Below are 15421 nucleotides of genomic sequence, written 5' to 3' on the forward strand. Positions count from 1 at the left end.
GACTGGTCAACAAGGGACTGAATGGAAGCCTTAGATCCACTTAGTAATTTTACATACAGCCAGAAGTATCTTGGGTTCTCTGCCAGATCCTTTGCTAAGGTGTGATGATAGTATCTTCTCTAGTAGTAACTACAGACCAAAGCTTTCATCAGTTGGTCTCCCTCCATAATAGCTGCGAGACGTCTAGCACGTTGGAGGAAGACATATTAATACTATCCACAGTCACAGAGGCCTCCTTTTACACTCTAAAGATCAAAAATGGTGGCATTTCTGATTTTGTTAAAGTAAGCAAAGTATGCTGGCTTCTTTTTATTTTTATATCACTTTGCCCGACAACATCCACATTGCAAATAAAAATTTGTGTAGATGCTTCACCAGTCTGGTGTTATGCTCCTTCCAACTGAATTTATTATCAGGTTGTAAACCCAGGACTATCACCATCAACCATTTTAGCTGTATGTTAGACATATCCCGAGAGGAAACCTTTCACAAGCTCTCAACTACATGTAGTGCATCTGTTCAAAGTTAGTGACAACAAACTGGCTATGAACCTTTTATTAATGTTCACAAAAGACATCTTTTGAAGTGCATATTGATGGAGATAATGAAAAAGGGTACTTTTTGATAAAAATATTTACTATGTTTTACATTCAGCTTACCAATCCATCCTCAGCCCGTAACACTGTCACAAAATTGCTAACTTAGCATGGTGAGGCATACGGACAATATCTTTTGATTATATTTACACAACTGCAGTGAAGGGAAAGTCAGGTCATGTGGCATGCAACTGATCTATCCCACTGAACTCAGTATGCAGTGCCTTGTGGTCTCAAAGTGTTGACATCATCACCGTTTTTTCTTTGACTCGGCACGGACTTCTGGTGTAGCATGCCTTCGGCGGCACCTGCGAACCACAAAGAGGCAGAGCAACACTGGTACCAGTGTGCAGACTGCAACGGCTGCTGCAACATCAAGCAATGCCAGCTGCCACCAGTAGAGGTCCACTGCTGCACTGCGCAAGTGTGTTGCACCACCGTGCCGCAACACGTACGCAGTCCAGAAGATGGCGCGCTCCAGAGGCTGCTGGGGCTGGTCACGGAACAGTTGTGACAGCTCTGCTGCACGCTGCCGGTACCTGAAACGTCATAAAAGTTCAAGCTGCATGAAGTTCACATCTTGAGACACACTGGCCTTTGTACCGAAAGGGTAATGCACGTGTCTAGCCACTGAAATTTCAACACCATGAAGGCTGAAAGAAAGAAGCAACAGATTGGGATGAACTGCACTACATACAAATGATTAACATTTCAACAAAGCCATGTAAAGTAGGTAGGAGAAATGGCGTGTACATTCCATATACAAGGAAAGATTATGCAGCAGGCATTTAATTCAGAAATCACATTTTAATGTTGTTTATGTGGAGATTGTGTTACGCCTCATGTAAGAATGAGAAATGTTGATGAGCACATGCTACAATTCAACAGTGGCTAGATAGTGGTTTATCATTCACCTGTGTTACTGCTCATGTTGGTCAAGATTCATTGATTGTCATATGGAATAGATGGGTTCAGGAGGGCCATACTCAACACCATGCAATGTTCCCATGTGACTGCACCCAAGACGACAAGTACATTGTTTGCTCAGCTGTGCAGGATCAAACAGTCATGTCACATACCTTCAGTTAGTGAATGGACTTTTTTCCAGCAAGACAAGTGTTCACAAGGACAGTGCGATGATACATGGAGCACGCCAGACTGTCAGTATGGTGACCACAGGTGCTGTCCCAAAGAGCCCCAGATTTGTGTGTAACAGCATGACATACATATCCATTTGTGGAAGCTCCAAGGAGAATGAACATTGTCAGATTGCCTTCATCATCATCATCATCATCAAGGCCAAGCCCATGGTTTTAACTGTATGAAGTGACACTGACTACAAATGTAATCACCTCTGGCTCACACAGCCAGTAATTTCTCTACATTTCTTATGTTTTAAGGCTGTTGTGTTTGTGTGACGGATTCAAAAGATAATGCTGATCACTTGTGACAACTTAATAAAATCATTTCTCACTCACTTTTTTTAACATGTAAGCACCTACTTCTTTTACACAAGAGAATTCCTAGGTTATATTTTTGTGGCATTCATATTGGACACTTAAGTGCTTTCAACTGGCCACAAAAATAGTCAATACCAAATAATTCTCATACAGACATGCTGCTGGAAATCCACAGATACACTGTCGTATAGCCAAATATATAACAGTGCAGAGGGTTCTCTCAGCTTTGTTGCTGGTGCAGTTTGTGCTTTCAGTATGATAATCTACCCAATACTGCTTAGAACTGACACACTGCACAGAAGTGACAAAAAGCTCAATTTCCACTACAATTCAAGTCATTCTGTGCAATCGTTCTTTACTTGCAGAAACACAGGTGAAGACTGAAATCTTCATGCTAAGTACTTCTATAAGAGCCCTATGTACCCACTTTTCTCCAATTTTCAGAGGGGTGATTCAATGACGAGAGCACTCATGCTCCTTATCACAGAACACTTAATACAGGTAGCACAAATCAGTATGGAATAAGCCTCACTTCCTCCCCCTTTATAAAAATAGTTCTGCAGAAGTACAATTAATTTTGCACATACAAAAGTGAACTGAAAGACATTCTGAGTAACTGTGTACAATAACAACAATAATAATCAATTATTGACAATATTGTGTAAATGGATAGCTAAAAAATCTACTCACCAAGCGGCACCAGGGGAACTCACACAAAAGGGTTTAACTTTTACAAGCTTTTGGAGCCAGTGGCTATTTCTTCTGGTAGAAGAGTTGAAGGGGAAGGAAGAGGGTTGAAGGGAAAGGACTAGAGGGGTTTAGGGAAAGGGGTACAGTTCAGAAAAGTCACCCAGAACCTTGGGTCAAGGGAGACTTACCAGATGGGCTGAGAAGGAAAGACTGATAATTGGGGACTGCACCAGACGAGATTTGAAAACCTGAGAGCTTAAACGTGGAAGACAGGATAAGATTCAAGATAGAGATTACTACTAAAACATCATACATGAGTAAATAAGAGTGGAAAGCGAAATAAATTGTATGTAACAGACATGACGGGGGGGGGGGGGGGGGGGAGACGGCAAAAAAAAGGTCAGAAAATGAAAAGTGTACGAAGCTAAAATGGAGTGAAGAAAGGAGTAGTTACCGTGAAGAAATGCTGAGATGGATGGAACTGAGATAATTAAGGCCAAGTGGGTGGTGAGAACGAAGAATATGTTGTAGTGCTAGTTCCCACCTGCGGAGTTCTGAGAAACGTGTCTGGGGGAAGACTCCACATGGTGTGTATGGTGAAACAGGCACCGACTTCATGACTGTCATGTTGTACACCATGCTCTGCAATAGCGTAACATGTTATCCTGTTGCAGAGCATACTGTACAACATGACAGTCACGACCTATTCTTCCCCCAGACACCAGTTTCTCAGAACTTCGCAGGTGGGAACTAGCACTACAATATGACCTTGGTTCTTGCCACTCACTTGGCCTTAATTTACAGTAATTCCTTCCATCTCAGCATTTCTTCACAGTAACTACTCCTTTCTTCATTCCATTTTAGTTTTGTACGCCTTTCATTTTCTGACCTGTCTATTTTTCGCCATCCATCCTCCCACCTCTGTTATATACAATGCACTTAGCTATTCACTCCTATTAACTCATGCACAGTGTTTTATTAGTAATCTCTGTCTTGCATGTTACTGTGTTTTCCACAATTAAGCTGTTAGGTTTTCAAATCTTATCCAGTGCAGTTCCCAACAATCTGTCTTTCCTTCTCAGCCCATCTGGTAAGTCTCCCCTGAACTGGGGTTCTGGGTGATTTTTCTGAACTGTACCCCTTTCCCTAAACCTCTCCAGTCATTTTCCTTTGTGCCTCTTCCTTCTATGTGCAACAAGTAGTTCAGATATAGAAATTTATTATAACTTTCCTCTACACAGCTATGGAAATAATACATATTCAACAACATAGTAACCAATATTTCATATGCTGCAATACAACAAAGTAGTTTACAATGAGACAATTTTCAATTTTTTATTTAAAATCAGTTGTACAATTTTCCATTCTATGAGTTTGTAAATTTTTTAATTAATTTAAAACAAAACTTAAAAATTGCAACCAGATTCAAGATTTCAGATAAAGGTCAAAACTTATTAAAAACATATGCTACACAGACCATTTATGTTTTAAGTTCTGTTATGTAAGAATTTTAGCAGTATTTTATTGAAAGTATTTTCATTTTATTGTAAAGAAGTGACTGAAAACAAAAGAAGTCAGACTATGATAGTTACTCACATAGGAACCAGAAATGTTTTTATAAGTTTTTTTAAGCTTCAGGAAAACATGTACAAACAAACTTATTTTCTATGTAGTCTCGTGAAAAGGAGACACAGTTTTTCCAGTGGATAGGTAGTTTCTTGATGAAATTTTCATAAAATGAATGTGGCTATTACAGCAGCCAGTTGCACAAGAACACTTCGACAGTGCCATCCTCATAAAACCTGTGTCCTCTGTCTGCTTCCTTTATTCACCCAAACACATGAAAATCACAGGTCGATAAGTGCAGACTGTAGAGAGGATGTTCTAGAGTGGTCCAGAACAATTCCTGAATTTGGTATGGTGGTACATTGTAACACATCATACACTACCAGGGGTGAATGTCACTCTTTAATATGCCACAGATTACATTCGTGTCGTCCAGTTCTCTACCTATCTTTGACAAATGTGTAGAAACATGCTAGACGGCACTGGTGTATGGAACGATGTCACTGGGGACAAGAATGGCACCAGGTGGTGTTCTTGTTTATTTGAAATTATGACCACATTTTGGTTTCCGCAGACAGGAGAAGTGACATCACAGTGACAGCATTTGCACAAGACGTACAGTGCCAACTCAATGCCTTATGGTGTGGGGTGCCATTGGGTACAAGCACAGATCCTAGCTGGTGCATTTCCAGAGCCATATGCTTTCTGTATGACGTCAGATCAACAGACTTATTGTCAATCAAAAATTTGTGGGATATGGTGAAACAACAGCTGCAGCACTGTGACCCAATGCCAACCATCACAGATGAACTTTGGAACCAGTTGAATGCAGCACGACTGGCTATACCGCAGGATGGTATTTGCACCTTACACACGATGCCATCACACATATTCCATGGTGGACCCTGTGCCTATTATGCAACAGGACAAGCACTGAACCAAGGTGACTTAAATGCTACTCATTTCTCCGGAACATACTGGCGTACCATACTAACGTACATATCCTATGAATATGAGCATCCAATCTCTAGTCATTCATTGCTTTTTTTTTTTTTTTTTTTTTTTTTTTTTTGTGTGAACGTAAGTGTAATTCTCTGTGTGTTTGTATCTATTTACTCTGGACAATGATGTTTTCTCTCATAAGTACAATTTGCTTATATTCTGACTGCTAGTAACTTGAGTGATCGAGGAAAATCATCTCATTACTGCATCATTGGCTGCTCCAAGTCAGCTGCTGCTCAATTATATTAATATCTATAATTGCTGAAGAGAGACATTACCAGCAAATGTGTCAAAAAAATTTACATGGGTGACTCTTCATAAACTCTTAGAAACCTATTTTTATTATTCTATTAGTAGTTGTTCTTCCCTCCCTTTCCACATTCTTTGCTGTAGAAGAAGAAAAATTTATGACTCTTAGTACTTAATACAACACCGAGCGAGGTGGCGCAGTGGTTAGCACACTGGACTCGCATTCGGGAGGACGACGGTTCAATCCCGTCTCCGGCCATCCTGATTTCGGTTTTCCGTGATTTCCCTAAATCGTTTCAGGCAAATGCCGGGATGGTTCCTTTGAAAGGGCACGGCCGATTTCCTTCCCAATCCTTCCCAAACCCGAGCTAGCACTCCGTCTCCAATGACCTCGTTGTCGACGGGACGTTAAACACTAACCACCACCACCACTTAATACAACAGCACACTGAAAAGTAATGCCTCTGAATTTTTTATGAGAACACTCTTAAAACTTTTTAAATAAAATAAATGTTATTAACATTCTACATCTTTATTCTTCATGTCAAGCTGAAAATATACACGAAACAGTTAACAATGAGCCTATTGCCTCAAGGCCCTCAGTTACTTTTTTAGGCAAAAGAAAGCATTTTCAACTAACAGCAAAGCAATGACAGTTTTTCGTCAACATATAAGGGGACTAGCAAGTAAACTAAACGAAATTTCTGTTTTCTTAGAGGATCACTGGAGATAAAAGATGCTACTATATTATGTTTTAGTGAACACCCTAAGGGAGATGTTGAAATGTTGCAATTTAGAGGTTACGTCTGGCAACAAATTACTCTAGAACTATCTTGGAGAAAGATGATGCTGTAATTTACGTAAAAATAACATATCTTACAGAGCATTTGAATTAAAGGGTCACTGTATGAAACAGAATATTGAAATATGTGGAATAGAAATTATTATAAATGATTTGTCAGTTGCAGTGTAGCACTTTAGAGAACTCCTACAATGTGTGTCTGAGGCAACTAGATTCTCTTTTATCCCAGGTGTGTTCAAAGTCCAAGAATTCAGATTAGATTAGATTAGTTTTTCGTTCCATAGATCCGTGCTGAGGAGATTCTTGTGGATGTGGAACATGCCAATTTTTTTAAAAATTTAAAAAATTTTTTTTTAAGCTGAAGTAACAATACTAATAGTATGAATATATACAATACATCATTTGTTTCTATTAAAAAATTTGTCAATGGAGAAGGAGGAGTTGGCCACTAGTAAGTCTATTAAAAAAATTGTCAATGGAGTAGAAAGAGTTGGCCACTAGTAAGTCTTTCAGGCTCCTTTTAAACTAATCTTTGTTTGTAACTAAATTTTTAATGTTTGCTGGCAAATTATTGAAGGTGAGTGTTACTGAGTAGTGGACCCCTTTTTGAACTAAAGTAAGTGCTTTTAAGTCCTTGTGCAGATCATTTTTGTCCCTGGTATTGTATGTATGAACTGAGCTGTATATTTGGAAAAAAGATATATATTATTTAGGACAAATTTCAGTAAGGAGTAAATATACTGAGAGGCAGTAGTTAGTGTACCCAATTCTTTGAAGAGGTTTCTACAGGACGTCCGTGAATTTACTCCACAAATAATACGTATTACACGCTTTTGGACTCTGAAAACTTTTGTTTGACTTGAAGAGTTACCCCAAAATATTATACGTTATGACATTATGGAATGAAAGTAGGCAAAGTACGCAAGCTTTTTCATTTTTATGTTGCCTATGTCAGCTAACACTTTCATTGCAAATACAGATTTGTTAAGGCGTTTATGCAGTTCTGTGGTGTGCTCCTCCCAACTGAATTTATTATCAAGTTGTAATCCCAGGAATTTAAGACTGTCAACCTCTTCTATCTGCTCTTCTTCATACTTTATGCATATGCTGGGTGGAAACCTCTTACAGGTTCTAAATTGCATATAGTGAGTCCTTTCGAAGTTTAATGTCAGTGAGTTGGCTTTAAACCATTTATTAATAACCATGAAAATATCATTAGCAGATCTTTCTAACTTACAACTAACAATAATTACAGGTGATTTTAATGTATGTTTTCCAAATGAGAGCAATAGAAAAGTGGATTTAGAACATTTAGTTGAATCTCTTAGCCTGATGCCACTGGTAGATTTTCCAGTTAGGGTTACTAATAAATGTCAAAGTTTGATTGACAGTACATTTACCGGTAAGTAAAGAGTCAACAGTATCAGTGTAGGTCCAATTGTAAATGACCAATTACTTACACTCACTGACCTCAATCTGTGCAACAGTTCTGAGCATTCTTGGAAATATTTTAGGATGATAAATTTTGAGAACCTTAAAAAATTTTAACAACAGCCTGCAACAGATAGACTGGAGTCCAGTTTACAGTGAAACAGATGTAAATAAAAAGCATAATACATTTTAAAATGAACTCATTTCTCTCTCTGAAGTTAACATTAAAAAAAAAAAATTTAGAAACTACTATGTAATCACTGACGAGAAGACATGGCTCACTGCAGGAATAAAAACATCCTACAGAACAAAGAGGATACTGTACTATATAGTTCTTTCACAACTTGTATGACTGAAAGAAACAGCAGCACTATAGCACTCTAAAGAATGTAATAAATAAATCTAAGAGTATGTGAATAAAAACTGAAATTGATAAATAAAAAAATAATATAAAAACAATTTGAGACGCAATGAAGAAGGAAACTGGAAGAAAAACAGGAAACGTGACACAGATAGAAAGTAAACAAGGTGATGATATTACAAAGAAAGTTGAAATGGTTGCAGAAATATTGAACAAACATTTTTTAACAGCAGAAGGAAAGGCAGGCTGTAAAGGACCTGTGGACAAAGTACTGTCTCTTTACAGAAAGTTATCAGCATCAGAACCCCACAGATATCCTTACCTTTTATTACATTAAATGAGAGTAAAAGGATAACTAAGTCATTAAAAAATAAAAGGTTCAGTCTTATAATGTAATAGGTATCTAAAAACAAAGATTCTGTAACTTACCAAACAAAAGCATTGGTACATTGATAGAAACAATAACAAACACAAACACACACAAATTTCAAGCTTTCGCAACCCACGGTTGCTTCATCAGGAAAGAGGGAAGGGGAGGGAAAGACGAAAGGATGTGGGTTTTAAGGGAAGGGTAAGGAGTCATTCCAATCCCGGGAGCGGAAAGGTAAGTCTTTCCGCTCCCGGGATTGGAATGACTCCATACCCTCTCCCTTAAAACCCACATCCTTTCGTCTTTCCCTCTCCTTCCCCATTTCCTGATGAAGCAACCGTGGGTTGTGAAAGCTTGAAATGTGTGAATGTGTGTGTGTGTGTGTGTGTGTGTGTGTGTGTGTGTGTGTGTGTGTGTGTGTGTTATTGTTTCTATCAACGCACTAACGCTTTCATTTGGTAAGTTACAGAATCTTTGTTTTTAGATACATTTTTCCCACGTGGAATGTTTCCCTCTATTATATCATATCATTATAATGTAATAGGATAGATAAAAATCTACTCACCAAGCAGTGACATGAAAACACACACATAAATGAAGGTTATACTATCGAGTAGATTTTTATCCATCTGATTACATTATATTGTCAAAAATTGATTATTTTCATAGTTATTTAAGTCCAGTCTTAAGCAACAAATTCAACACATCTCTCCAAGAAGGAGTTGTCCCTGATAGACTAAAACTGGCTGCAGTGGTATCACTCTTAAAAGGTGATAAAAATGATGTTACAATCTACTATCCAACCTCCCTTTTAACTGTCTTTTCAAAAATTCTTGAAAAACTTATGCACAGATTGATTGTTGATCATCTCAACTGCCATAATATCCTCATCAATAGTCAGTTTAGAACTTTTGCTGTGTTTCTTTTTTTTTTTTTTTTTTCTTTTTTTTTTTTTTTTTTTTTTTTTACTGAACAAGCAATATTCTCTTCTCACAATCAAGATCTGGAATTCATTAACAAAACAATGTCTCCTGCAGGTATTTTCTGTGATCTCTCAAAGGCATTTGAGTGTGTAAACCATCAAATTCTTTTGAAAAAGGCAGAATATTATGGTTTAGGTGGTGCTGTTGGTTTGTGGCTTCAGTCATACCTTAAGGACCAAAAGCAGACTGTAATGCTGAATGGCTCATCCAGAGAACCTGCCACATCCGAGTGGTGAACCTTAAAATGTGGAGAGCCACAAGGCTGTTTTAGTTCCACTGCTATTTCTAATTTTCATTAATGACCTCCCTCTTTGTTCCAATACGAAGATACATTTACTCATTCTGCAGATGACACTACAATTCTCATTAATGAATTCTCTGGCAACAATCTTGTACAAACTATGAACAAAGATTTCACTGGATTTTTAAATTGGTTTTCCTCAAATGGCCTCTCACTCAATACAGATATAACCCATTATTTGAGGTTTCCGTTGTAACTCGCCGATCTTTCGAAGTGTCGCCGCGCAGTTACGCGCATCCTCTACATGTGGTGCTGTCTGCCAGCGATGCAGCAGCCGCGCCACCTAAGCGGCCAGCCAGCCAGCGGCCGCTAGACTTGGACTCAGTGCTGATTTGACGGTTACCGTGTACACATGTCTTACTTTGTCTACTTGCTCTGTGACTTACATGTATTGTGTCGTCTTTGAAATATATGTGTTCAACTTGACGTTACAACAGTTTCATACACCACAAATAAATCTTGAAGTAATTAACATAAAGTGTAGAGATCAACCAAAACAAACAGCTGAGGATACAAACTTCCTGGGTGAATATGTGGACAGCAAATGTAATTGGTCAACCCACATTCTTCATCTTTTTAAGAGACGTAGCTCAGCAATATTTGCTCTACAAGTTATTACATCTGTGGCTGAAATAGTCACTTTCATTCATTAATGTCACATGCTGTTATATTCTGGGGGAACCAACATCCTGAAGGGGAAGAAAAAAAAAAAAAAAAAAAAAAAAAATCACTGCACAAAAATAAGTTATCAGAATAATTAGTCTTGTCCATCAAAGACATGTTTGCAAGTACATGTTTCAAAAGAGGAGGATCCCTACCATCTTCTCAAAGCATAAGTTTTCCTCATTGTCATTTGTCTCTAATAACCTTTCTCTGTAAAAAATAACAGTGGATATCATGACTACAACACAAGACCCAAAGTAACTTCCTGGCAGATTAAAACTGTGTGCCGGACTGAGACTCGAACTCAGGACCTTTGCTTTTCGCAGGAAAGTGCTCTACCATCTGAGCTACCCAAGCAAGACTCACACCCCATCCTCACAGCTTCACTTCCGCCAGTACCTTGTCTCCTACTTTCCAAACTTCACAGAAGCTTTCCTGCGAACCTTGCAGAACTAGCACTCCTGGAAGAAAGGCTAGCAGGAGAGCTTCTGTGAAGTTTAGAAAGTAGGAGACAAGGTACTGGCAGAAGTAAAGCTGTGAGGAAGGGGCGTGAGTCGTGCTTGGGTAGCTCAGTTGGTAGAGCACTTGCCTGCGAAAGGCAAAGTTCCTGAGTTCAAGTCTCGGTCCGGCACACAGTTTTAATCTGCCAGGAAGTTTCATATCAGCACACACTCCACTGCAGAGTGAACATCTCATCCTGGAAACATTCCCTAGGCTGTGGCTAAGCCATGTCTCCGCAATATCCTTTCTTCCAGGAGTTCTAGTTCTACGAGGTTCACAGTAGAGCTTCTGTGAAGTTTGGGAAGCAGGAGACGAAGTACTGGTGGAAGTAAAGCTGTGAGGACGGGGCGTGAGTCGTACTCGGGTAGCTCAGATGGTAGAGAAGTTGCCCACGAAAGTCAAAGGTCCGGAGTTCGAGTCTCGATCCGGCACACAGTTTCAACCTGCCAGGAAGTTTCATATCAGTGCACACTCCGCTGCAGAGTGAAAATCTCATTCTAGAACCAAAGTAGTTTGTACACTGAACTGAAAAGTCTAAATTGGCTTCAAAAAGGAGTTTATTACTCCATCATTAAGCTGTTTAATGTACCCCCAATGCATATCAAATGCCTTCACAAACAACTGCCAAAATTTAAACAAATTCTGAAATAGTACCTATTACAGAAATCTTTTTATATGGTCAATGGATTTTAGAGAGAAAACGAATACCATCACTAAACTTAAAACTAAACAGTTTTAAATACCTATTTGAGCATTATCACAGACATTCAAAAATCCTGTTTTGGTGTTACTGCATTTATTTATTGATTTTAATACTTAGCTAAAATTTGATTCCTGTGTATTTACTAATTCTCTCTCAGTGTTACACAACTTTCTGTTAATTGGGTTAATATTTTTAACTTTATACTTTATTTCCATAGTATCTTTTATTGTATGTACAATTAGACACATTCTGTATCCTTGTGAATTGTTCCCAAAACAGCCACTCTGGCAATGAACACATTTTGCCAAAGGAGAAACCGGTTTGTTGATACCATAACTGTAGAAACTGTGGCTCTGTTGACAGAGCCACAACCTCATCTCTGCTTGCACCGCTTCATCACTATCAAAGTGATGTCCTCGAAGGTGTTTTTTAATTTATGGAAACAGAAGAAAATCGGATGGGGCCAAGTCAGGGCTGTATGGAGTGTGACTGATGCTAGTGAACCTAAGGTGTTGGATTATTGGAGATGTTGCAATGCTCATGTGTGGTCTGGTGCTGTCATGCTGAAGGAGGTGATGTTTCATATGTGGATGAACTCTTCACATTCAAAACTTGATTACAACACACTGTTTCTCATCCACCAATACAATGAAGTTACACCGCCATGTACAGGGTGACATTTATCGAACTATATGGAAAAAAAAAATTAGCTAAAAACTATATTACGCACACACTTTATTCAACATGTAAACATCACTACACATTTTTGGACTTAGGTTGTGGCATGGTCAATATGCCTGCCATTATTGGTGATGTTGTGACACAGATGAATAGCAAAGTTCTGCATGACCCGCTGAAGTGTCGGAATATCGATGCTGTCGAAGACCTCCTGAATGGCTATTTTCAGCTTAGTAATGGTGTTGAGGTTATTGCTGTATACCTTGTCTTTAATATAGCCCCACAAAAGAGGCATGTGTTCAGGTCTGGAGAATATGGTGGCCAATCAACGCCCATACCAATGGCCTCTGCATACCCCAGAGCCAGAATGCAGTCCCCAAAATGCTCCTTCAGGACATCAAACACTCTCCTGCTTCAATGTGGTCAAGAACCATCTTGCATGAACCACATCTTGTCAAAATCAGGGTCAGTTTGGATAATGGGGATGAAATCATCTTCCAAAATCTTCATGTACTGAAACTTCCTGGCAGATTAAAACCATGTGCTGGACTGAGACCCAAACTCGGGACCTCTGCCTTCCACGGGCAAGTGCTCTATCATGTACTGTTCGGTAGTCACCACACCATCAAGGAATAGCACATTAATTATTCCATAACTGGACACTGCACACCACACAGTCACCCATTGAGGGTGATTCTCATTCCCCCATATGTGCCAATTTTGCTTATTGAGGAACCCATCCAGATGAAAGTGGGCTTCGTCACTAAACCAAACCACACAGTGCAGACTAATTCCCATCATACCCACAGCCAACCATGCAATCTGAATGCCCTAACGCAAACCATTCAGCAGTTATGACAATTTTATTTCAGGTAGTTCTATAACTGTCACCCTGTACATGCTATAATTCGGGGTCCTCTACTAGCAGAGGGCTGCAAATAGCTAGATGTGAAAAATAAAGATGTAGAATGTTAATAACATTTGTTTTATTTAAAAATCTTTAAGAGTTATCACACTAAAAAATCATCAGAGGCATTACTTTTCAGCATGACCTCACATCTTAAGCAAATCTTTCATAAAAAAAAAAAAAAACTATTGACAATAACCCCGAAAATGCATTTCAGTTCACTAATTTTATTGTTATCCAGTTTCCACTTAAGTTTAGGTCTCAGTGCCTGCAATTGTACAAAAATAGGAATAAAACTGTAAAATTAGTCATTCACCCAAAGGTTCATTTCAATAACAAAGTGCTTTTCTATGCCTGGTCCTACTGGGGTTTATAAGCCTTCACCTTCAACCTGGGGTACTTGTAACATGAAAGCTAAGTCACAATGTAACTTGGCGTTTTTTCACCCATAGAAACCATACCCAGAAGAATAAATGATTTATCTTACAGAACAAATTCTTAGACTGGTCAGGGATCAAACGCTAAAAGTCATTATTTATAATATAAATATCATTATTAAAAAAGTGCTTACTTTCCAATTGTGAAATCTTTGATGATCTAAATAACTGTATCACTTCAGGTGAATATTTACTTCCCCCAAAAATAACTAAATAAACTGCCCTAGCGTAGCACTGAACAGAATGGTAATGATGGACATGCTAATAGAAATGAATGAATTAACTTACTTTTGCTGAGTTAAAACTTCATTGATTGCCCACAGTAATGACTCTTCTGTTACATTGGGGAATAGTAATTTAACTGCATATCCTTTGGCCTCAGCTCGAATCAAATTCACTTTCTGATCACCAAATAGTGGTATTCCTACAACTGGAACTCCATGGTAGACAGCTTCTTGAAGACTCAGTAAGCCACCATGTGATATAAATAACACAACATTTTTATGTCCTGTACAAAATAAAATAACATTATTGACACTTTTTCCCACATATATCTTAGAAAGCACACACACAGACAGAGAGAGAGGGGTGGGGAAGGGGGGGGGGTTAAAAAGACATACGAGTTCAAACATAGTGATACTCGCGTAACAAGGTGGCCTCCCCAATAGTAACTAGGACATATTTCAAAACCTAAATCGTTCTTTCTATAAACATGGTATTCTAAGGGAAATGGGCAGAAGGAGCCAGGTAAACTTGATCGCAAGACCCATATAAAGCTGTAAGCTGACAAATGTTAAACAAATTACTTTGCTACATGATATCTAGCAAGCTTTGTAACTAGATAGAAAAATTCTTGAGAGGCAGAATGCAGCAAGAAATCTTGGATGGACAGCCCTCTACAGCCACAGGAGTAAAATCAGGTCTGCCCCAGGAAACTATAACAGTGCTATTACTGTCTGTACCATTGGTAACTGATAGAATAGGGTATTTATTATGTGTACAGACTTTTTTTGGATGATTTTATATCCTTAACAAGTGATATTCAGTCAATATCGTAGCAACAATCAGTTAGATCTGGGCTAAAACCAACCATGTGAAAAGGTAAACAGTTTTTGACAAACCAAAGAAAGGTTTTGAACTTCACAAAATATTAAAAAGTAGTAATCTTTGGATGTAGAATTAATTAATTGCAACTGGACTCAGTCATGTCACACTAATGTATTAGAATCTGACATGAAGACAACAAATTCTCAGTTTAGATCAAGTGCAGGACAAGCAGTGATTTATTAATAAATATTGGGTAGGTGAATTCTGTCAACGAAAGAGATCGCTTATAAAACATTTATATGGCTCAAAATTTATTAAAGTTCTATTAGTTGGGAACATGTCCAGTCAGCAATCAGACAAACAGCAGGCACGAAGCACACATCAATAAAAGCAAAATTAATTATCACTGTGGTTGCTGTTTAAAATGCTGAGAAGTCTGAACTTGCACATACTGTAGGAAAACACACCTAAAACTTCGAAGGATTTGTTTTGAGAATAATATCTACAACTGTTCTTTAGCCCTTTGTGTATCATTCTCATTGATAAAGTGAATATAAAATTATGAGACAAAACAGGTGGCCAGTACTTATCTTCATAATGTGATATTTTAGTACTGTCATGAGACACACAAAAATACATACACTAACCTAGCTTTCAGTTGTAGTTTCAATGAG

The 15421-nt window shown here is 38.3% G+C and overlaps 1 protein-coding gene across 4 annotated transcripts in view; it reads right to left on the bottom strand.

The window, feature by feature from the left end:
* Positions 1-692: 692 nt before the first annotated feature.
* Positions 693-15421, bottom strand: part of LOC126245442 (UDP-glycosyltransferase UGT5-like) — a 259125-nt gene continuing 244396 nt past the window's right edge. For 2 of the 4 annotated variants that reach the window (XM_049948318.1, XM_049948315.1), the window contains exons 5-6: positions 13989-14208; positions 693-1135 (exon numbers count right to left, since the gene is read on the bottom strand). In XM_049948318.1, the coding sequence (XP_049804275.1) occupies positions 847-1135; positions 13989-14208 (509 nt within the window). In that variant the 3' untranslated portion in view covers positions 693-846. The remainder of the gene's footprint in view (positions 1136-13988; positions 14209-15421) is intronic. The other 2 variants (XM_049948316.1, XM_049948317.1) reach the window with 2 other exon arrangements.

Source organism: Schistocerca nitens, chromosome 1 (genome assembly GCF_023898315.1).
Source record: "Schistocerca nitens isolate TAMUIC-IGC-003100 chromosome 1, iqSchNite1.1, whole genome shotgun sequence".
Taxonomy (NCBI): Eukaryota; Metazoa; Arthropoda; class Insecta; order Orthoptera; family Acrididae; genus Schistocerca; species Schistocerca nitens.